The 25,082-nt window shown below is 39.8% G+C and overlaps 1 protein-coding gene across 2 annotated transcripts; it reads left to right on the top strand.

Moving 5' to 3' along the window:
* Nucleotides 1–5,599: 5,599 nt before the first annotated feature.
* LOC131989063 (protein NLRC3-like) lies at nucleotides 5,600–17,932 on the top strand. Of its 2 annotated transcripts, XM_059354232.1 has the most exons (15): nucleotides 5,600–5,743; nucleotides 6,571–6,714; nucleotides 7,548–7,676; nucleotides 8,570–8,674; nucleotides 8,979–9,071; nucleotides 10,562–10,654; nucleotides 10,957–11,061; nucleotides 11,195–11,287; nucleotides 11,562–11,743; nucleotides 11,919–13,695; nucleotides 13,833–14,006; nucleotides 14,143–14,316; nucleotides 16,512–16,558; nucleotides 16,647–16,721; nucleotides 16,755–17,932. In XM_059354232.1, exons 3-15 carry the CDS (start codon nucleotides 7,576–7,578, stop codon nucleotides 17,177–17,179), a joined length of 3,444 nt encoding a protein of 1,147 aa, XP_059210215.1. In that variant the 5' UTR covers nucleotides 5,600–5,743; nucleotides 6,571–6,714; nucleotides 7,548–7,575; the 3' UTR covers nucleotides 17,180–17,932. The 2 variants fall into 2 exon arrangements, with proteins under 2 accessions (XP_059210215.1, XP_059210214.1); XM_059354231.1 differs by having other exon boundaries at nucleotides 16,647–17,932.
* The last annotated feature ends 7,150 nt before the right edge of the window (nucleotides 17,933–25,082 follow it).

Genomic DNA, 25,082 nt, shown 5'->3' with positions numbered 1-25,082 from the left:
CGCATAAGATATTCTGAGCAGAATGTGGCTGAACTTCCCGGGTCCAAAAAGGCATAGGTTTCTATGATGCGATTTCCCTTTGCACCTTTAACCTTCACAGGCAGGATAGATAACACACACCGGTCCTGACCGGCCCCTGTGTGTCCACATGTTTTGAATGAAGTTGGCTGGTGAGATGTTTCAGACTGTTCCAGAGCTGGTTGCCTTTTAATATGAAGCACAGTGGGGTGGGTTTGACTAAAAATTTTACATGTCAAGCGGCTTTCACACTCACGGCTCATGTGTCCTACACATAAACATGCAAAACAAACCCCCTTTCCCCTCAGAAACAAGATTTTTTCTTTGTGCTTCTTTCCCTGGAACTGTTTGCAGTCCTCCAAAGAGTGGTCACGAGCACAGCAAAGGCATTCGGCCTTTTTTGCTTCTCTTGGGTCTGATGTAAACTCTTTAATTTTCCCAGGCACTTCCATAGATGTTACAGTGGTAGCCACAACATTTCCTTTCATTTTGTTTCTAGGTTGCGCTTTGAACCAAGAGACAGTCTTTATTCCAGCAACACCAGATGACTCCTGTATCTCACCAAACAAAGGGTCAGAAAGAATGCTGACACGACGCTCGATAAATGTGACCAGATTAATGAAGCAAGCTGGCTGATTGGTTGTCTCCATTATGTCATGAGCTATGGTCCTCCACTGCTCCCTCATTCTGAATGGCAACTTGGACACAATTGCTCTTATATTTACTGGCATATCCAGTTCCTGCATGTACTGAAGCTCTTCCATTACATTGCAGCATCCACGCAGGAATAAGGAATAGGCTTGCAGTGTTTTCACGTCCTCAGATTTTATTGTCTGCCAAGCCAGAGCCTTTTCCATGTAAGCACTTGCGATTTTGTACTGATTTCCAAAATGTTTCTGGAGGAGTTCCTTTGCCACTGCGTAGCCACGCTCAGGGGCCATGTGCTGGCAGCTACGCACCAATTCACGTGGCTGTCCTCTTGTAAACTGTTCCAGATAGTACAAACAGTCTGCTTTTCCTGCCTTTTCCTCAACTCCTTGCTCAAAGGCTTTGATGAACGCCCTGTACTGGAGAGGGTCCCCTTCAAATGTGGGAATATCTCGTGGGGGCAGTGACATCATATGCTGCTGCTGTACCAGAGCTGCTGTTATTTCATTTTGCCTCTGCATGATGGTAAGTATGTCAGGTGGACTTTGACTGACGTATGGATAGTGTGTAGGTTGAGCAGTTGTTGTTGACTGATGTTGAAAATTCAGTGTTGTTCCAGATGTATTTACTTGTTGCTGTTCATTTTGGCTGAACTGATGCACTGAAGCAGCTTGAATCCATTGCTCAGTTTCCTTGGGTCGCACATCCTTTGGTAGAGTTTTGTTGGGTGGAAGTGACCATTTTGTTGATTCATTTTGTTGTGTTGATTTCCATGTCTCAGGGTTGTACTCCTTTGCCATAGGGTTTAAAGTGTTGACAGCTTTTTCCAGATTTTTCCTTTTCTCCTTTTCCAGATAGGAATTCATGCCATTGGATGATTGAGAAGAACTTCTCCGCTCTGAAGCATTTAATACAGCTAGCTTAGCAGTGGAAGCAGCAATTTCAGCTTCCAAATCCAGCTGCTCTCTTCTCCTTCTCAGCTGCTGTTCCTGTTCCTCCAAAGCATGCCTTTCCTTTAAAGCTGCAGCACGAGCAACAAGTGCTGCCTTTTCTGCCTCAGCCTTCATGGCTGCACAGGATGCAGTACTTGATTTTGCACTGTTATGGCTCCTATGGCTTGAGCGTTTACTAACATTTGAAATGCTGTCATAAGGATTAATGTCATCCACCACATAACCCTTTTCATTACCTTCATCACATGAAACCCACATTTTTGTGTCAGCAATACACTCATTAATTGGCAACATTTTGGCCTTAAACCATATTTCATGTTTTTCTTTTTCCTCACATGGCAAAAGACCCAACAAATGATTATGCATATTTTTTACTTCATAACACACTTCAAACAATTCCTCAAGAGCATTTTGCACCTCAGTTTTATCATTGTTTAACATCAAACCTTGTATTGATTTTCTTATGCTGGCTGCTTTATTTAACTTAGCTTTTCTACCAGATTGCAACCTGTCTAATTCATTGGCAAGAGCCTTTGCAGTGAGTTTAACCACTCGTTTTTCAGTTTGTGTTTTAACACTACCAGCCACACTACTGGATTTATTAACAGTCTGCACATGAGTCCCGGCAGCTTTAATTATGTCCGACGCAGCGTCGCGCTTCTCCATAATGAATAGTCAGCTGATAACCAGTTCACAGCGAAACAAAAGAACCGACGCAAAGTTTATTGTCCCCCCGGCTTTGCCGACCAATGCATTGGATTTATGTCCGGTTATGTGTGCACACAATTTAAATGGCCATTCACCGGTGTAGCGCTACACATACCTCCGACCGTGCGTTGGGCGCCGTGAGATGATCCGGTGCTCCGGTGGCTCCGATGCTCCACGGCTGGCTCAGCCTCAGTCCCGTAACTCCGCCGGCGTCCCGACACCCACGTCCAGACGCTCTCCAAACCTCCTCGCAGTTCCAAACCGCTTCCAGCAGCTCCACTCGTCTTTGCGCTCACCTCCGGTCCGTACCAAACGTGCCGGTGTCCAAACGAAGTTCCAACTGGTGCGGGTTTTTTGACTAATATTATAGGAGCTCAGTCTTATACTGAGTTACTGAGGTATTTGGGTCCCGGAATAACTTGGTTGACACGCCTCGCCTTGACTGATGCTCTTCTACCGTATTGAATAAATGTTCACGCTGTTGCACATCATAGTCCGTTTATTGCCGTGCAATGTAAACAAAGAAAAAACATACAAACAAATACCGGCATGATGCATTACACTGCTAAAGCGCTACAGCGGCGCAGCGGCGTAGCGGCGGTCAAAAAACCGTTTGCCCTTCCGGGTCAAACCCTGCACAAAGAGTGAACAATCACACCTATATACACCTGAGCTCCCCAGGTAACAGCATAGCGACCCCACATATACATTGAGTGAATTACACCACACATAAACACTCAACCAAACACATTCAGCTCCTACATTAATAGTCTTCAAGTCTCCCTTGAGTACTGGAGACGATGGCCCTCATTTATCAAACGAGCGTACGTCAGAAAGTGAGCGTAAAGCATTTACAGCATTTATCAATTTGGACGTGAGCGGAGCGTACGATCAGATCTCAGTCTGCTCTCAGCTTGTGTACGCAAATCTGAGTCAGCGTGAAGTCCACACGTCTGAGTCTGAGAATTGATCTTAGACTATAGTATCGATGCCTGGAGCTGATAAACCTGTGGTGTTTTGATTTTTAATAGTGACAAAGCAAAACATGTTTAGACTACATAATTTCACTAAAAAATATATACACCCTGCGATCGTGAAATTCTTTAACCAGAATACTAGCCGAGGATATTAAATGTTGTTGTCTTCTGCTGTTTACTGTTATTATTATTATTATTATTATTATTATTATTATTATTATTATTATCCAGCTCCGACACCAGAGCGTCAGCGTCTCTTTTACCAGCGGTTCTGACCCAATAGAAACATTTCCAATCAGCGCCGTCACACGCTCCTCTCACTAGGACATCATTATTAGTAAATGTAAAGAGGTGAAGAATATATCTCCATCATTATAATAGCAATTTTTGGATATTATATAGATTATTAGGAAGAAGACCAATCTAACAAGAAAAATATGGTTTTTTTAAAATAAATAAATATGTTTTAAAAAAATATACATATACAATGGAGGAGACGCAAAGGGAAAACAACACACACATTTATGTAATAAGTGATAAAAAGTACTTTGGATATTGCAGATCTTGAGAAAGCTGCAACCAACAAAAGTTAACTATTATAATTATTATTATGTTGTGCAACGTTTCCAAGTCATGGAAGAAACATCTCATCACACACGTAACATAAATATCTATTTATGTCATATTTATGCATATATTTTGAATATTCTTGGGTGTACAACACATGCGCAGTTTGACTGGCTCGGGCACCGAAACCGAAAGTAAAAAGATCAAAGGGACTTTCCGACATTCAATGCTGCGTTCAGAACAACTCGGCATCCAGAAACATCAAACCTCCAACCGGAGAAACACGATGTAGCGCCAGTCAAAGCAGTCAAAGTGACTCAGTTTATGAACTTTATCAAATGAACCGACCCCGAGGTTATCTGGCGTCATAGTACGAGGGTAGCACCAATGAAAGCGCGCATTAAAAATACTAAACCATCAACTGTACGGCAAGAAAGGTAGGCTATATTTGCTTGTATTTAATAAAAAATAATATGTCTAACTATTAAGTGAGCAGTCTCTCTCTCTCTGTCTCCCTCTTTAGAATACATATAAATAAAAAGTATACTATTTGAAAGGTTAACCCATAAGAACCCAGACCCAGTTATCCATAAAGGAAAGTTATGGGGGATATATCACAGACCAAGTGAACCACGCAGAACATATTTATGATGTGGGGTTTTTTTTGGTCATTCTGTGTCTTTTTTTTAGTAATTTTGTGGGATTTTTGTGTCTTTTTAAAGTAATTTAGTTTTTTTTCTGTCATTTTGTGTCTTTTTTTGGTCATTTTGTGTCTTTTTTTAAGTAATTTAGTGTTTTTTCAGTCATTTTGTGTCTTTTTTTTTGTCATTTTGTGTCTCTTTTTTTAGTAATTTTGTGTCTTTTTTAAGTAATTTAGTTTTTTTCTGTCATTTTGTGTCTTTTTTAAGTAATTTAGTGTTTTTTCAGTCATTTTGTGTCTTTTTTTGTCATTTTGTGTCCTTTTTTTTTTTTTAGTAATTTTGTGTCTTTTTTAAGTAATTTAGTTTTTTTTCTGTCATTTTGTGTCTTTTTTTGGTCATTTTGTGTCTTTTTTAAGTAATTTAGTGTTTTTTCAGTCATTTTGTGTCTTTTTTTGTCATTTTGTGTCCTTTTTTTTTTTTTAGTAATTTTGTGTCTTTTTTAAGTAATTTAGTGTTTTTTTCAGGCATTTTGTGTCTTTTTTTGTCATTTTGTGTCCTTTTTTTTTTGTAATTTTGTGTCTTTTTTAAGTAATTTAGTTTTTTTCTGTCATTTTGTGTCCTTTTTTTTGTAATTTTGTGTCTTTTTTAAGTAATTTAGTTTTTTTTTGTAATTTTGTGTCTTTTTTGGTCATTTTGTGTCTTTTTTAAGTAATTTAGTGTTTTTTCAGTCATTTTGTGTCTTTTTTTTAGTAATTTTGTGTCTTTTTTAAGTAATTTAGTTTTTTTCTGTCATTTTGTGTCCTTTTTTTTTTTTTTTTTAGTAATTTTGTGTCTTTTTTTTGTCATTTTGTGTCTCTTTTAAGTCATTTTGTCCGTCTTTTTAAAGTAATTTAGATTTTTTGGGTCATTTTGATACTGCCTCCAGCGGCCCCCAGGTAATTTGAGTTTGAGACCCCTGTTCTAGAATATTTAAAGTGTTTGTTACATGGGTGTCACCGTGGGTTCTTATGGGTTAAATAGTAAAACAAGTTCTGCAACAATGACTCCAGTTGGGAAATGTCCGCACACTCACCTGAACGCATCACATTTGGCGCATTTGACACGCGCACTGGGTGCCAGAACAGACTGTAAACAAGCAGACTGTAACCTGAGACGATCCGTTCCAGTCCACAGGACATTTCTGAGACAAAGTGTGATGAGAAGAAACATTAGTCAACATTGCGTCTTCACAGTAAGTTTATGATCAGCAGCAGCTTATGATTCTCTACTGTTTGGTCTTTCTTTTTCTGACATCTTGGTTTTTGTTCTGTGGAGGAAGTGCGCAGTTTGTTTTTTCTGCAGAGACGACGCGACAAAGTGCGCAACAGAGTTAAATAAAACATTCACTCTGAGCACAAATTAAAATGAATAATAAGTAACCTGAACTAGTCATATGAACCAATAAGAACAATATATACAGACTGTTTCTTCCTCTTCCTTTTTTTTCTTTGTCAGTGTTTGTAAACATGAAGGAGTTTTCTGCCCATGCGCAGACCGCAGTCTGTTCTGGAGGAAAGTTTGCATGCTGTTGTTTTTTTCTTTGTTGTTCGCATTTTTGTCCAGCAGGTGGCGCTAACGGTCCATTAATATGCATCCAACTGTATGACCGAGTGCACTCATTATCTGTCTGTTTTGTGCTGTTTTTGTTGGTAGAAATACAGAGAATAAAAATTATTATTGCAAATTTATTATAATTAACTCACTGCTAAGTCTCTCAACACTCCTTTTGTTTTTGAGAATGTTGGCTGTGTTTTTATTTTTATTTTCAAGGGTGTGAATTTTATTTTATTTATGAGAGCAACTTTTTTTTTTTTTTTTTTTTGACTGTGTCAACAATATATTTTAACAGGAAGAGGAAGTATTGGGTGTGATTTCCCCCCCACAAAGTTCAAGTCTAATAATCCGTGTTAATTTTATGTTCAATGCAATTACAGTAACATTTAGTGTACAGATATTAATTCAGTTTTTTTGTTGTTGTTGTTTTAAATGTTCGACTGTGTCAACAATCTCTTTTAACAGGAGGAGAAAAGTGTCAGTTAAGGCGGACTTTGGACTTCTCTGTTTTGGTTCCCGCCCTTCTGACCACAAAGAAACGGCCATATTACACAGACATAACAGTAAAACACGGGACAAGGACGGAAGTTGAGGCTTATTTACACTCCTGTAAGTAGTCGTATATGATTTGAGTTGATTTAAAACCGTTTGACACATTTAGTTTATTGCTGTGGATATTGTGGATGTTTGGAGTCATCAACAGCTGGTTTTAGGTGTTTTGCATGTAGAACTGAGTTGAATCTGATTGAAAACTGAACTGTTTTTGTAGCCTAGACGACAACAACAGCATTCCCGCTGTTATCTTTTAATAAACGAAACAAATATATAGTTTAATATAATTATAACTATATATAATGTAAGTTATATTATAATGATACTAGGCCTATATCATGTATTACCCCAATGTTTATAATGAACCGTCGGAACATTTTAATATCCAGTTTTAAAAAATAATAAACTAAATTTACTCAAGTACAAAATCAAGGTATTTGACTTGAATATTTTGAATTTTACTTTACTTTCAATATTCTACACAGAAAAACTGTCTGCTACATTTATTTTGAACGATATATACATAAACATTTATATTACATAAAAACACTTAATTATATAATGTATGTAACAGCTTTATTTTATTTTAATATAGTTGGGACCTACTTCTGCACATTGAAATACAGCCTACTGTTGAAAAACTTGCTGTAATTTAGAAGCATTTGTAATATTTGGCATTGCTCTTTTTTTTGACACACAAGACATTTTTGGTCAAGAAACAGTAAATGTAATGTGAACATTATTGTCTTTGATCTAAAGCCGTTGTGGACAATACCACTAAAATTAAAGCAGACTTAAAAAATTAACAGGTGGAAAATGTATAAACTAATTAAACTGACACCATGTTTGTCCTTTACTAACATCTTGGAATGTTTCTTGGCTTTGTGCAGCTGGTTGTTTTGAGCTCCGCCAGTAAAAATGGCTGACAAGAGGTCGAGGAAGAGATCCAAGTCTCAGTCCACCGCCCACTCTCCTGAGGAGTCTGAACAGCCGATCAGCTCCAGCAGTGAGCTCATCAGGTATAGTTTATAAGGCAGGGGTGGGCAATTAATTTCCCCAAGGGGCCACATGACCAACACCACGAAGGTTGCAGGGGCCGGACCAAAACTCTGAACTAAATTCTGCTTAATATTAATTTAATCGCTTCATAAAATACAGTAAATTATCTGGTTTTGAGCTGCTACTGATAGGAACACATGTTATGATGAGACTGTTAATGTGGAGTAAATCAAATATAGCAGTAAAAAGTAGTAAATACTCCAATCACTATATCACTTTTCCATTTATTTTAAACACAACTGTAAATGACCTTTAGCAAGGTTCATATTTGTGTTTTTGTATTATATAGCTTGTTTTTCATGTTTGTACATTTTCTAGGTGTTTTACAATGTTGTGATGCTTTTATTTTGAAAAGGTGTCGTCCAGTGTAAAACGGGTGCTTTCATTTTGAAAGGTAGTGACAGGAAATAACCGGTAGAGCGGTTAAATGAAAAAACGAACGGTAAATAATAACGAGTGCGTAGTAATTCATATAAAGTTGATATAAAGTATCAAAAGGCTTCTATAGTGGCTGACTGACAGGAAACAAGGTTTGTTAAAGTTTATTTTATTCTGTCATACATATTAGTGGATAAATTTGTTGTCTTAACGATAGTAAAAGTGCTTGTTAGCTCTAGTGCTAATGCTAATGTTTGCTATTTTTTTCAAAATAAAAGCACTGCGGTTATATTGGTTTCTAATTTCTGGGTAACCTCACGCGGGCCGGACAAGGACAGCCAACGGGCCGGATGTGGCCCGCGGGCCGCCCAATGCCCAGGTCTGATATAAGGCCTCACAGAATATATAGCCTTACTTTTAGGTGTGTTTAGTAATTCATAGACCTTTCTGAGTAATCCTTCTCTTCTGTCAATAGTTCACAAACAAGTGAAGCGGAGTCCTCGGGTCCCACCTGCGACTCCATGAAAAGTGATGTCTCCATGTATGAACCGCTTTACTTTGGTGAAAAGAAGTTTAAACGGTAATTATAAATTTTGTGCATTGTTAACAAATATTTTTTTTGATATTACAGATGTGTTTTTGGCTACTGAATTACTATTACAATACAAAATGTAGCGTAGTTGTCCAGGAATTATCTACTACCCTGTAAAAAAAATAATTTCATACTGTAGTTGTTCAGGAAAATTCTACTACCTGTGGCCACAAGCTGTACTCCTGGAGTTAACTCCTTTTCAAAAATTATCTTCTACCCTGTAGATTCAAGCTGCAGTTTCTACAGTTTCTAAAAGTCTACTTCCCTGAACATAAGCTTTCTCTCTTTTCAGTTCCCAATCGATTGGAGATAAGTCCACAGCTCCCAGTGTTCTCTCTATGAAGAGTGATGTATCCATGTATGAGCCGCTGTACTTTGGTCAAAGGTATTTTAAATTTTAAAGGCATATTACATCTAATCAAAGACACATTTGTTGGTAAAATAGTATTGAGGAAACCTTTAAAATTAAACTATCTGACTCCAACAATGATGAGGAGGAGACGTCCAAGTTCTCAGTTTACCTTCACTTTATTACAATATGTCAAGAAATGTGCAGTTTACAGAGTCTCTGGGTTCAATCTACATTTCCCTGACAACACATAGGCTGGTCAGTTTGTGAAGTCTGGACCCAGTCTGATTTCCCTGAACTCATTTTATAGCCTAACAGAAGTTTAATTTAAGAATGTAGGCAGATCTTTCCCCAAGTCGCCTCCTTTTGATCCGCTGATTTGTCAGTTTATTAAATACGTGGACTAGCCTGGGTAAACCCAGACTGCCTTGCGCGCTCAATTTCATTTCGAACTGCCAAAGGGTCTGGAAACCAGAGAGGTTTCTTAGCCCTGTTTTAGGGATCCAATCACAGAACGGGGAGGGACGGCAAGACGATGTACTACCCGGCAGACGGAAGCTTGTAGTTTTGTAGTTTTCTTGCGGATCCAACATGGCTGCAGCAGACGCGAAACTCTCTTTAGCTGTAGATGGTGTTTTAAATAGTTTAGAGCCAAAGTTGAAAGGTGAAAGGTCTCTCAGCGGCTCCGCTGTCCCCCGGCTCGTATCGAGATCACCGGCTTTACGGTAGCTGGGCTAATAGCGGTAGCTATACGCTACCTTTACTGCGTTACTGTAGCGGGGCTATTTGCTATTAGCCGCTAGCCGCTAACGCTGGTGTGATGGCTACGAGCCGGGGGACAGCAGAGCCCCCAGAGACCCGCAGCAGCTTGTTTGTTGCCCATAAAATCAGTGGATGTGTGTGGCTGAATGACATGAGGGGGAATAAAGCGTGAAAATAAATAATCTTGCAGAAAGCGAGAACTGGAGAAGCAAAGCAGCAGCAACACTCTCTCACAGACACACACACAACAAACATCCATCTCTGTTGCTCTACTACGTCATCTGGTATAACTGATCTGATTGGCTAAGAGCTACCTACAGACGCTTTGATAGACATTCTAAGCATCCAATAAACGGCTCTGGAGGATCGTAAACCACACCTCCTCTACGGAGAAAGTCTGGTGTTAGCCAGGCTATACGTGGACACGATGATGTCGCTAAGCAGAGCTGTCATGTATCTCTCTGCTCATGTCCTGTGACCTGACCTGCAACAAACTGTCAAATCACCAACTCCTACCTTGAGATAAACAACCTGCAGGGATATAACTGGAGACACTGATTTTGTAATAGACACATCAATATAAAATATATATTTTTGTGATAATAGAATCTCACTCTAAATAGGGCAAAGGAAGTTTAAGCAGATGGATTAAATACGTTTACCCATAGTTTAACAATTCATCTTAATATTAGCACACTTAGAAAGTCATAAAATAGTGTATTCTATTGTCCTGTATGAGTGAACACAAGTGTTCTGTTTCTCAGTTCCCAGTCGACTGGAGACGAGTCCACAGCTCCCAGTGATGTCTCTATGAAGAGTGGTATATCCATGTATGAGCCGCTGTACTTTGGTCAAAGGTATTTTAATTGGATGTATTCTGAAAATAAAGATCTACCATTTGATAAGTTTAATAAGTGATTTGTTAAGCAGTTCGATGCACTTACAATGTCATAAAATACAAAAGCAAAGTTAAAAAAGCCTTATACACACAGTATAAACATGCACAAATAGAAGTCCCTAGCACCCTGTAAACATAAGCTGCAGTAGTAGAGGAATAATTTATAATCCTGTTGAATGCTGTAGTCATCCAGGAATGATCTTCTAGCCGGTATAAATCATCATGTCCTGTATGAATGAACACAAGTGTTCTGTTTCTCAGTTCACAGTCAAGTGGAGCTGAGTCCTCGGGTCCCACCTGCGACTCTATGAAAAGTGATGTCTCCATGTATGAACCGCTTTACTTTGGTGAAAAGAAGTTTAAACGGTAATTACAAATTTTGTGCATTGTTTACAGATATGTTTTTTGATATTACAGATGTGTTTTTGGCTGCTGAATTACTCAGTTACTGAGTTGTTGCAAGGGTTATATACGAGTAAAAAAGATTTTTTCTTTTCAGTTCCCAGTCGACTGGAGATAAGTCCACAGCTCCCAGTGTTCTCTCTATGAAGAGTGATGTATCCATGTATGAGCCGCTGTACTTTGGTCAAAGGTATTTTAAATTAATGTATTCTGTAAACAAACTATCTTATATCTAAAAGCATATTCAACTAGTCAAAGATCCATTCTGTTGAGCAGTTTCATGCACTTAGAATGTTATCTACTACGCTGTAGACACAAGCTGCAGAGTAATGCATCTATTGTACATGCAGCTGTATTTGGTACAGGAACTATTTAGTTCCCTTTATACTTAAGCTGCAGACATTCTGCTCAGAATGAATAAACGCACAAAGGACTAATGAAGTCATTTGTTGATCATCCTACAGCCAGCTTCCTGAGGAGCAGTCTAGCTGTTCAGTGTGTATGGAGGCTTTGAGTAATCCAGTTCGTTTAACCTGTGGACACTGGTCATGCAAACAGTGCGACAGCCCAGAACAACCCTGCACCATGTGTGGGAAGCAACTCGGAGTAGATCCTGGACACCAGAGGGATTCTGGGAAAAGCACCGGTAAGTTAGAATACCAACTGCAACAAATGTGAGCAGATTTACCCTTCATAAATTCATATTGAAGTCAAGTCAAACTTTGTGTTTGCATGTACTTTTTGTAGGATCTAGTTAAATTATTTGATATTAACAACTTAATTATTATTGGAATTTGCAAGCATGCATTTGATTGTTTCAGGGGGAAGTCATCTTTTGAAGGCAAAGATGAGTTTTCAAAATGCCATGCGGAAGAAATTTACTTCGACATCTGAAGGTATTGGTGATGAGCAGAGCCCACTGAACAGCATCCATACTGCACTCTTCATCACTCATGGAGAGAGTGAAGGGCCACATGAAGAACATTCGATGAGAGAAATCAAACAACAATGGTCTTCTGAGCAGTCAGTCGACCTCAGTGACATCTTCAGACCGTTGCCTGGCCAAGAGAAACCCCCCAGAACAGTTGTGACGAAGGGTGTTGCAGGAATCGGAAAATCCTTTTCTGTGCAGAAATGTATTCTTGACTGGGCTGAGGGGAACGCAAACCAGGACATTGATTTTGTTTTCAATCTTGCTTTCCGAGAGATGAATTTGAGCACAGAAAACAAAAGCTTGCACAAGCTCCTGACTGAATTTCACCCTGCACTTCAGAGTTTGACTGACTCAGAAGATTTGGTCAAAGCCAAGGTTCTAGTGATCCTGGACGGCCTGGATGAAAGCAGATTTGATCTGGACTTTGAGAACAAGCTACAAGTTACATCTGTCAGTGAAGTAACATCTGTGGCTAATCTCCTAACAAACCTCATCCAGGGAAACCTCCTTCCTCATGCTAACCTGTGGATAACATCTCGTCCAGTAGCCGCCAATCAGATCCCTGCAGAGTTCATCGACATGGTGACGGAGATACGAGGGTTCACTGACCCACAAAAAGAAGAATACTTCAGGAAGAGATTTAGCAATGACTTGAGCCTTGCTGACAGGATCATTTCACACATTCACTCTTCACAGTGTCTCAACATCATGTGCCAGATCCCGATCTTCTGCTGGATTTCTGCCCTATTATTTCAGGAGATCTTTGGGGGAGACGAGAAAGCTGAAATACCTCAAACCATGACAGAGATGATGGGGCATTTCCTGTTTTCCCAGACAAAACGCAGAAGCAGGAAATATGACAAGATCACTGAGGAAAACAAAGAGAGACTTCTGACAAGGCACCGAGAATTTCTTCTGAAACTCGGCAAGCTTGCATTTGTTCAGCTACAGAAGAACAACCTCATCTTCTACGATGAAGACCTGGAAGACTGTGGCATTGACATCCAAGAGGCAACCATCTACTCTGGATTTTTCAACGCAGTTCTCAGGGAAGAAGAAGTCTTTTCCAAGAAAAAGGTCTTCTTCTTTGTGCACCTGACCGTACAGGAGTTCTTTGCAGCTCTTTTTGTCTATGACTGTTTCACAAAAAACAATACAGAAGAGCTTGGCAACTTCCTGGATCTGAAGGACAAAGAACATACTTTGCTAGATCTTCTGAAGATGACAGTTGACAAAGTGTTGGAGAAGAAGAACGGCCACCTGTACTACTTCATGCGCTTCCTCCATGGCCTTTTGGTAGAATCCAACCGGAGAGTCCTTCAGGGTCTGCTGACATCACCAGAACCAAGCCAAGATACTGTCAAGAAAATCTTGACTCACCTCAAAACAATCAGAAGGAAGGGCCTCTCTCCAGACAGTTGCATCAGTCTCTTCCGGACCATGGTGCAGATGAGAGATCACAAAGTCAAAGACGAGATCCAAGAATATCTGACGTTGTCAGATCGTTCAAAAACAGAGCTGATGCCGCTGCACTGCTCTGCACTGGCCTACATGCTGCAGGTATCGAAGAATGATCTGGATGTGTTGAACTTAAAGAACTTCAACACATCAGATGAAGGCAGAAGAAGGCTGATACCAGCTGTGAGGGTCAGCAGAACGGCTATGTAAGTTTACCCTTCAATATCTGTAGTTTTTCTTTAACTCCTGAGTAGTGAATATTGATCTTCTTTTCAATTAATATACTGTAAATCTTTGCACTGCTCCACCTTTTCCTTACCATAACCCTGTTATCCACCCATAGACTAGCAGACTGTAAAGTGACCGAGGAGTGGGTTAAATATCTGGCCTTTGGCCTCAACTTCCCCTACTTACCTCTGAGACATCTGGATCTGAGCAACAATGACCTGAAAGATTCAGGAGTGAAGCTGTTCTGTGGTGGACTCTCAAGTCAATGCTGCAGACTTGAAACCCTGAGGTATTTATTAGACGTTCACATAGCAGAGTTCTTTCTTTAGGCTATTGCTGCTTCAGTCGGTGCTCAGTTAAGATGCTCCCTGTGTCAGATTCTGTTTCTGTGCCACCAACATCAAACATGTAATGTGTTTTCTCAGTCTGTCAGGTTGTCAGGTCACAGAGGATGGCTGTGCTCCTCTGGTCTCGGCTCTGCAGTCCAACCCCTCCCATCTGATAGAGATGGACCTGAGCTACAACAATCTGGGAGATTCAGGAAAGAAGATGCTCACTGAGCTGAGGGAGGACCCAAAATACAAGCTCAGAAATCTCAAGTAATTGTAATTCTATCATATCAGATTTTTGACCTTTCTACTGAACTGAGAGGGAAGTGCTTCTGGACTACCTCAACAAAACCACTATAGTGAGATGGAGCACACTGGAAACTGTAAAACTATTCAAGGGTCTGCTATCCATCAGACCATATCTTATTAAAATTTGGTCATGTACTTTCCTGATCCGAGAAAGAATTTTCAACTTCAATTGTGTGCTCTTCTCGACTTTCCAAATGTTGTTTGACTGAATTGAACAAGTTCTGATTGTAAAAAAAGTCATTTCGCCAGAGTTAGGAAGCAAGTGGATTATGGCGAAGCCTTTGATGTACGCACAAGTTTAAAAAAACTCGGTTATGATTGGCAAGTGAGCCCAGAGTGACAGGCCCAGACTAGGGGTGGTAAAGAGGGAGACATGACTGAATGGCCGGTAAAAAAGGTCCACCAACCCACTAGGATCTGTTATTGTTTGCCAGGTGGCCACTGTACCACTGGAGGAAAGTAAAAACAAACTACAATGTTGAGCCATATTGAGTAGTCTATTACCCCTTTTCCACCAAGCCAGTTCCAGAGCCGGTGCCAAATTCACCAGTTCTTTGCTCTTTGACCGCCAAAGAACCAGCTCTCGGCCAGAAAAACTGGTTCCAGAGCGGCACCAACTCTTTGCTGGCCTTGAACCGCAAACTGCTTATGTCAGGGACTGGGGGCAGGATTATCATGGCCAACAAAACCCTCGGGGAGTCTTGTGGGGGGTACTGTGGGAGTATGGGGTACCGGGCTCGTTGCTACGAGCTATCCGGTCCCTATATAACCAAAGTGAGAGCTGTGTCCGCATACTCGGCACAACGTCAAACACGTTCCCAGTGGGTGTTGGCCTCCGCCAGGGTTGCCCCTTGTCTCCGATTCTGTTTGTGGTTTTCATGGACAGGATCTCAAGGCGCAGCTGGGGGGAGGAAGGGATTCGGTTTGGTGACCTAAGAATTTCATCTCTGCTTTTTGCAGATGATGTGGTTCTTTTGGCTTCATCAAGCTGGGACCTCCAGCACTCAATGGGATGAGAGTCAGCACCTCCAAGTCTGAGGCCATGGTTCTCTGCCGGAAAACGGTGGACTGCCCCCTCGGTGGAGAGAGAGGTACTGCCTCAAGCGAAGGAGTTCAAGTATCTCAGGGTCTTGTTCATGAGTGAGGGTAGAACGGAGCGTGAGATGGACAGGCGGTTTAGTGCAGCGTCGGCAGTGATGCCGGCGTTGTACCGGACCGTCGTGGTGGAGAAGGAGCTGAGCCGGAAGGCAAAGCTCTCGATTTACCGATCCATCTATGTTCCAACCCTCACCTATAGTTATGAACTTTGGGTAGTGACCGAAAGAGCAAGATCGCGGATACAAGCGGCTGAAATGAGTTTCTCCGTAGGGTGGCTGGGCTCAGCCTTAGAGATAGGGTGAGGAGCTCAGACATCCGGAGGGAGCTCAGAGTAGAGCCGCTGCTCCTTCGCGTCGAAAGGAGTCAGCTGAGGTGGTTTGGGCATCAGGTGTTCTGGGCACGTCCAACAGGTGGGAGACCCCGGGGAAGACCCAGAACACGGTGGAGGGATTATATCTCTCTCCTGGCCTGGGAACGCCTCGGGGTCCCCCAGGAGGAGCTGGACGTTGTGGCTGTGGAGAGGGACGTCTGGAATGCCCTGCTTAGCCTGCTGCCCCCGCGACTCGGCCCCGAATAAGCGGAGGAAAATGGATGGATGGAACAAAACCAACTCAGTACCGTTGAGAAAGACCAACTAAAACGTGTATCTCATTCATTTGATTTGTTTAACTGCACTATGATTGATACAGGCTAGAGGGCTAGTGCTAGCGGGCTAACGTTACCAGTCTAACAACAAAGTCCAACATTAACATGTTACGTTCAGTGTTAATAAGTTATTATACTTGCCAAGAGGGTGGAGACAGACGCCAACAGTGACGGAATGACGTAGCTCTAGAGCCTGTGGAAAAGTAAACAGGTTCAGACCTGGTTCACAAGCTGAATCAGCACTAGCACCAGCGCCTGGAACTGCTTTGGTCGAAAAGGGGTAACAGTAAACGCAGTGCTTGAAAATGCTTGAAAACATCTTGACATACTCTCATAGTAAAGGTTCTGACAGCAACACAGTGTCAATTTAAATGTTCTTTGTCTGAAAGTCTTATTCTTTTTTTTCTTCCCAGAGTTGATCATGATGGAAGTCAAAGAATGACACCAGGATTCAAGAAATGTAAGTCTCTGTGGCGTGCTGCCCAGCAGTGTTGTTGTTAGTGCTGCCAGTAGCTACAAGCTGAATTCTCATTGTTTCTTACCTCCAGATGCCTGTGAGCTCACTTTTGACCCCAACACAGCCCACAAGAACCTCCGTCTCTCTGAAGGGAACAGAAAGGTGACCTGGGTGGAAGAAGAGCAGCCGTATCCAGATCACCAAGAAAGGTTTGATCACTGCCGACAGGTGCTGTGTGAACAGGGTCTAAGTGAGCGCTGTTACTGGGAGATGGAGGTCTTGGAGCCCTTCAACATTGGGATAACGTACAAAACCATCGGCAGGAAAGAGTATGTGGATGATTGCAAGCTGGGACAAAACAACAAGTCCTGGAGCCTGATTTGTTCTGATGAAGGTTGCTTTGTTCTGCACTGCAATCAGAGTGTCAGTGTAGCCTCCCTCTGCTCGCGCTCCAGTAGGGTGGGGGTTTACCTGGACCATCCGGCTGGGACTCTGTCCTTCTACAGAGTTTCCTCTGACAGTCGGACCCGCCTCCATACCTTCGAAACAACATTCAATGAGCCCCTCTATCCAGCTGTTCAACTTCACACTCATTCCTCTGCATGCTTTCGTCTGCCAACTTAGTTCAGTCAACACATAGCTAACTAAACTTTCACTGCAATCACACAGGCAACCAAAGCCGTAGATTAGTATTTGGATGGTCGGGACATGTCCCAGACAATCAGACTACCAGAGTTAGTCAGTAGCCACCTTACCCTACCGTACCAAACACGGTTGAGCTTGTGTTTGCCAAGGCCAGTTTTGTTTCCATTGTCACTTCTGGTCTTAGATCGCGCCTTGGGGGAGCAAGTTCCCAGGTGTTTAAGGCCCGCCAATTACTCATCAGCCAAGCAGGGCCAACCGAGGCCTGTAGGGGGAAGTCAAGAGATACAGGCCGTGCAGAGCTGGGACATGGCTGCAGACAGCGCAGCAGCTCTTTTTTTTCATAAACCCAGTTTTCAATCACTGAATTAAAAGAAGGACATCAACAGGGTAATAAATTGCGTTACAGACATGTTATGCAATTCATCTATGGCTAAGCCACACCCCCAAACGCGATGAGCCAATCACAGTGCGCATAGCTAACTCAATACACTCGGACATTCTCTGCTTCCACATCCATTGAAATGCATTGGAGTTAGTCCGTTATCAGTCGTTTTTATGTGTTTTTTCTTGAGATTTGAAGTTTAAAATGGTCAAGCGGTGTGCATGGGGATTCCCAACCGCTGTTCCGCGGCATACAAGTGTGCCGTAAGAAATCAATATCTATCAATATCAAAATCAATATCTCCTCATTAATGACTGGAGACAAATCCAGCGACTCCGTCTTAACGAGCGCTAACAAGGTCGGCCGGCTCGTTAACAAGAGCCTCTTGTTAACAAGCCGGCCGACCTCGTTAGCGGCAGTTAGCTACAGTTAGCTCTGTAGCGGTACAGTGTGTATGTGCTAACAGGCTAACAGTTAGCTCTGTAGCAGTACAGTGTGTATGTGCTAACAGGCTAACAGTTAGCTCTGTAGCAGTACAGTGTGTATGTGCTAACAGGCTAACAGTTAGCTCTGTAGTAGTACAGTGTGTATGTGCTAACAGGCTAACAGCTAGCTCTGTAGCAGTACAGTGTGTATGTGCTAACAGGCTAACAGCTAGCTCTGTAGCAGTACAGTGTGTATGTGCTAACAGGCTAACAGCTAGCTCTGTAGCAGTACAGTGTGTATGTGCTAACAGGCTAACAGTTAGCTCTGTAGCAGTACAGTGTGTATGTGCTGCTGCTGCAGGAGGTGTTCACTTAGGGATCTCTGTTTGTTTACAACAAGCACCGGAATGAGCGGTGTCAGTGGGGTGAAAAGACGAGTGAAAACCTCTAACCTGTTAATGAAGGCCCTTTTGGTGACTTCCAGATGATATTTCATCTTTCTGTCTCCAAAAATGATTAATTGCCTCCAGTGAAATTTCTCCGACTGTGACAGCTGCCATAGCGCCCGTCACCGAATGTTGACAGTTTGTCCGAGTGAGTGGAGGGGGCGGGGCTTAGCCATAGGTGAATTACATGATGTGAAGAACGTCAGATTTATTTTCTTCATATAGAGCTAAAATTAACATCTTATTATGTTAAATCATGTTTGCCAAATAAGTTAGACTATTTTTGAGTTTTAAGAAAGCATAAAGTTGTGGAAAATCTTAACAGATGACAAGCGTTTCTTAGAAAGACAGCCGTGTGGGAATTAATGACAAAGTATCAAAAACAGATACAATACTCAAGATTCACAAACAGGTTTTTGGTCCGAACAGCAACTGCAAAGTTATTTATTATACAAATCATATGTGATGCATTTTTAAACTGCTATATGTCTGATATTTTAATACATCTTCCAAATAATTCCACAACAATAAATTATCTTTTATAAAGAGTTGATGTTTACTGGTAAGCTTGGCCTTGTTTAATTTAACAATGTGTCCACAGAGTTTTCAGTAGGAAAGGTTATCTTCAAAGTGTTACAGAAATGCTTCAGTAACGTGACAGAATAAGTTGAAGTTGAGGGCTTGCGTTCAATTAATCAACAATATTTATGTTTCACCGAAAAAAGAGAGGGGTTTCAATATGAAAACAGTCAAAATATATATATTTTTTTACTCTTAGAAGACATAAATTGTATAAAAAAGAAGTTTGGCACAATCAAGCAGCTAACTGTGTGTGAGTGTGAAAAAGTTGAAGTTAAAAACAAACATAAGCTTGTGTTTAAAACATGTCTCTACAAAAACCAAACCAACTCCCTCGCCAGCAGCAACTGTAAAAACCGGCTGTTCCTGTTTTCATTTTTCACTTTTCCCATATTAAGTTTAAACACACGGATATATTATCACACTCAGAAGCTCCTGGTATTCTCTTTACTGTGTAAATCTGAGCAAATTATTTTATGTTGTATATGTTGTATATATGTATATGTTTTAACCTTTGTACAGTCTATGGTTTTAACCCAACCAACTGCTGGGTTTTCTTTGTTGTTTGTGATTTAATAACTTTTATTTGTACAACTTCTTCCATTTAATTGTTCAGCTATAAGACATAAGTATGTACTTAAGGTGTTCTTTGGTGTTTCACTTAAGCTTTAATTTTTTTATTATTTTGCCACCAAGAATATTTAATGATTCAGTGTATTTTTTTAAGTTTTACTTTGCAAGATACATATGTGTGTTTAGACTCTACAGGTGGAAGTACAAAGAAAATTGTGTTTATGCTTTCCTTTATGCTTAAAAATGCTTGACACTATCTGCTTTCGGTAACACAGGTAAAATGTACAGTAACTCAGCTTGTTTTTTATTATCATACAATGAAAATTCAGAGTGCAACTGAATTATAGATGTGTCAACTAAACATGTGACGCTTTTGTTTCTCATTTCCTGACAGATGTGGAGTCAGTTCCTTTGAAACCTGACCACAAACGTCCCTTATCCTGTTGAAGTAGTTCTAAACTGAACCTAGTTTTGTAAGGCACTGATAAACATTTCTTTTACCAATAGGCCATCAGATCAGACAGTATCGGGACATTTTTAAAGGCAAAGAGAAACAAAACATTTTTTCATGCTTTCAATAGTGCATTAAAATAGCCATATATACATACATATATATATATATATATATATATATACATGCAAAATACCAACTTTTTATTTGTCTTTATTTGTGTAATTTTTTTAAGGCCGACATAAATATTCAATCACTTTTAAATGTTCAAGTTGTGACCTGCACATTCATCACGCTACGAGATAATAACAGAACGTTTGTTGGAGTTGGAGTTTGTGGAGGGAAGGTGAAGTGATGCCAGTGAGGAGGGAGTTACAGGAGTCGAGGCGGGAGGAGGTGAAGGCGTGGATGAGGGATTCGGCAGCAGGGGGAGACAGGCAGTGTCTGATTTTGGCGATGCGGCGGAGGTGAAAGTAGGAGGTCTTGACGGTGGAGCGGACATGAGGATCAAAGGAGAGGGTGGGGTCCAGGATAACACCAAGATTGCGTGCCGGGGGGGAGGGAGTGATGGTGGAGGTGTCGATGGTGAGTGAGATGGGTCCGGTATTTTTGAGGGTGGATTTGGTGCCTATGAGGAGGAGCTCAGATTTGTCGCTGTTGAGTTTGAGAAAGTTGTGTGTCAGCCAAGATTTTATTGTCGAGATGCAGGTTTCGATGTGGGTGAGGGGGGGGTTTTGGGTGGGTTTGGTGCTGATGTAGATCTGGGTGTCGTCGGCGTAACAGTGGAAGTCCAAGTTGAGTTGTATTTTTTTTTCTTTTGTGGTTCTTTGTTCTAATGTACCCTTTAAAAAACAAAAATGTGGAAAACAGCTGTGGAATAAGTTATGTCTTGTACTGATGCTTATGAATGCTAATTTCCAATAAAAAATAAAAAAAGATCATGACTGGCTCATTTAACTGAATTGCAAAACTCTGGTGAATCAGGCAAGTTTCATATATTTTCATCTTTATTGTCATTCAGTTATACATAAAAATATGCACATTCAACGAATTAAGGACAATTAAGAGTTTAAAAGTCTGATAGTTTTGCTCCTGAAAGCTGAAGTTTGTGAAAAATCTGGGAGTGGATTGTAAAAGAGATGATGATGATACCTCAAGGAGTGTATTGCCACACTACACAAACTGTGTCAGCACTGTATTGACACTGTGTTGGTGACTCCATAGTGCCCCCTGCAGTAGTTATACAATCATTGCAGGTAAACTAAATGAAAATGAGATGGAAAAGCTGCAACATGCTGCAAACCCAACATCAGCCTGTGAAATATTTAATCACAGTGGTGGTTCCAGACCAGTTTTACTGTGGGGGCCAAGGAGCGGCCAGTGTTTAATCAGAGGGGCACAATAGCACATGAAAAAATGGCAAAGATGATATTTAAGCATTCAAAATCTTTGAATGTCTTGAAAAAGACACAAAATGACAAAAAAAGACACAAAATATCTAAAACAGACAACAACAGACACAAAATTACCAAAAAAAGACACAAATGACAAAAAAGACACAAAATGACTTACAAAGACATGTAAAGACATGAAAAGGATTCAAAAAATTCAAAAAATGAAATATTTAATCACAGTGGTGGTTCCAGACCAGTTTTACTGTGGGGGCCAAGGAGCGGCCAGTGTTTAATCAGAGGGGCACAATAGCACATGAAAAAATGGCAAAGATGATATTTAAGCATTCAAAATCTTTGAATGTCTTGAAAAAGACACAAAATGACCAAAATAGACACAAAATGAGAAGACAGAATAACCAAAAAAAAAAACACAAAAGACATAAAAATGACAAAAAAAAGACACAAAATAACTAAAACAGACACAAAAAAGACACATAACTGACACCAATGACAAAAAAAGACACAAAATGACAAAAAAAGACACAAAATGACAAAAAAGACACAAAATATCTAAAACAGACACAAAATGACAAAAAAGACACAAAATAACTAAAACAGACACAAAAAAGACACAAAATGACAAAAAAAGACACAAAATATCTAAAACAGACACAAAAAAGACACATAAATGACACCAATGACAAAACAGACACAAAATGACAAAAAAAGACACAAAGTAACTAAAACAGACACAAAAAAGACACAAAATGACAAAAAAAGACACAAAATATCTAAAACAGACAACAACAGACACAAAATTACCAAAAAAAGACACAAATGACAAAAAAGACACAAAATGACTTACAAAGACATGTAAAGACATGAAAAGGATTCAAAAATGGACAAAACATCCCAATAAGACTCCAGAGAGTTAAACTGTTATACAATGTAACATTCTGGGTTCCTTTTGTGTACAATGAGATATTGTTTGAACAAAAAAAAGGTTAGAATTGTTCATTGTTATAAATTGATCATTTTATTATTAATTTGACACAGGGGCCACAGCAGGGGCCAAAGGCTTCTTCACAGGGGCAGTGGCCCCTGGAGGCCCCTGTGTAGAACCGCTCCTGTTTAATCGCCAGTCCTTTACTTAAAATATGATCTCATCATTGTATAATTTAATTTGCTGAGTTCAGTTTGTTTGCTGAGTTAAGTTGTTCATGAGAAGAGTTTAAAATTTGCTTAAAACCTTGTTTGTGTAAATGCTAAACTGAGTTGGTATGTAAAATATAGTGAATTTCTCTGTAATAAAATTCAGAGTTAAATTATTTCAGACTGGGGAAAACTTCTTGGAATGATCCATGAAGTCAGTGGAACAAGGTGAGGTTATAATAGTTTTTCTTTAGTTTTAGTTTTAATTTTGTTGTGAATTTTTGTTTTCAAATTCAGTTAGTTTTAGTTAGTTTTTAGAGTGAGTTTTCTAGTTTTAGTTTAGTTTTTATTTTTTGAAAATGCTTAGTTTTAGTTTAGTTTTTATTAGTTTTAGTTTTTTTGTAATGGGTATGTGCCTTTATTTCCTTTGTTTTATCATCTCAGCCCCAATAAGGTTATTAACTCTTACAGTTCTGGGTGTTTTGTATTCTGGTTCTAGTGTAAACATCCCAGTCTCAGTAAACATATTCACCATGTGTTGCATGTTCAAATAAATACACTGAATTATGAATGAAAAAAGTTGACAAAAACGAAAACTAAGGACATTTTCACTATAATTTTAGTTAGTTTTGTAACCACAAAATACAGTTTCAGTTAGTTATCGTTTTTCAAAAACTCGTTTTATTTTTATTTCAGTTAACGAAAATGCTTTTTCTATTCTAGTTTTCGTTATTTCGTTAGTTTTCGTTAACTATAATAACCTTGCATGGTAGGTAAAAACTGCTAAAAGAATCTAGTTGTAGTCTTGTAAATAGTGATCCTGAAAGATTGACAGTCTTTGTAGAATCTCAGTGTGAGACTAGAAACTCTAAACTTGTCTTTAGATGTGAGCAGGTGTGAGCTGAGAGTCTCCCAGGAGTCTTTCCAAATCTTTTGGTGTATATGTAGCATTATATGGAAGTCTATGAGGTATTTTTGGCCATGAAGGTCACCAGAGGGAGAATCTGGCACTACATAAAAAATACTAATGCCATCAAATCAATTTTGCTGCTAATCTTTGACATATCCAAGACTCTAATCCCCAGCTCCATACTATTTATTATATGGAAAATAATCCATTTTTTGTGTTTTTTTGGAAGAAATTGGAAGAAACTGAAATACTTCAAATATATAAACTGGCATATAAAGGGTTAAAATTCTGAAAATGATTGAATGTTTGGTAGTTTTGAACACATCTGAAGTTGTTCAAGAGATTTATGGAAAAAAAGCAGAAATAATATTTTATTATATATTTTATTTTATACAGTCTATGGCTAGAACCGGCCCTGATTAGAAACACACTTTGGCGCAGCACTTGGAAACGACACACACGTGATTTTTTTTAAAGCAATACACGCACCAACACGCGGTTTCACAGTGAAACCGCGTTTATAACTTTCATTCTTGTGTGCTGACGCACCAGAGGAGCGGAAACAGCTCCTCCATTTTGAACATCCTGCTGTGAGACGACCACTAGATCACGTAGTGAAAGAAACTAAACGAGGTGAGTGTTTTTCTGCACTAAAGTCAACAACTAGTGATGATGATGATGTCCCGTGGTGTTTCCTTGAAGATGGTTTGCGGTAGTTGTGGAACTTGGTCCGCTTCCTCAACCACGCTGCTTCAGAGGGCGCATCCTGCTCTACTGTTCAAATAAAAACCAGCTAATATACATCATTCTTCATGGAACAAATATATCTCCAGATTTGTTTTGAAGATATTGCAGCAGGTGCTGACGACAGATGGTCTGTATTTATCTTAGGCTTTTAAAAAGATGGAAAATGGAGCAAAAACTTCCCATAATGTCTGAATTTGTCTGAATTATCATTACGGACTTATTATGGGCATTATGACTGTCTGAAACATTAGTTTCCGTGACTAAACCATTAACAATGTGTCATTTTCGCCCTGTTTTGCAGCGGAAATGGCTGAAAAGAGGAAAAGAAAGGATACTTCCTCTCTGACTTCTGATGAGTCCTTCGAGCAGCCAGAAAGCCCCTGCAGGTAATATAATGCTGACTTTATCATAAATAAATACTGTTCGTGATGAAAAATACAATCAAAGTGAAAAAAGACACAAAATGACCAAAAAAGAAACAAAATGACCAAAAAAGACACAAAACGACCAAAAAAAGACACAAAATGACCAAAAAAGACACAAAAAGACACAAAATGACTTAAAAAAAGACAAAATTACCAAAAAAAGGAAATACAATTACCAAAAAAGACACAAATTGACCAGAAAATTATCAAAAAAAGACCCAAAATGACAAAAAAAAACATAAAATTATCAACAAAAAAAAGACATTAAATGACCAAAAAGACTAAAACACAGGAAAAGAAAGGACACTTCCTCTCTGACTTCTGATGAGTCCTTCGAGCAGCCAGAAAGCCCCTGCAGGTAATATAATGCTGACTTTATCATAAATAAATACTGTTCG

Source organism: Centropristis striata, chromosome 17 (assembly GCF_030273125.1).
Source record: "Centropristis striata isolate RG_2023a ecotype Rhode Island chromosome 17, C.striata_1.0, whole genome shotgun sequence".
Lineage (NCBI taxonomy): Eukaryota > Metazoa > Chordata > Actinopteri > Perciformes > Serranidae > Centropristis > Centropristis striata.
The sequence above is the reverse complement of the archived record's forward strand: the minus strand, read 5'-3'. Positions and strand labels throughout refer to the sequence as shown.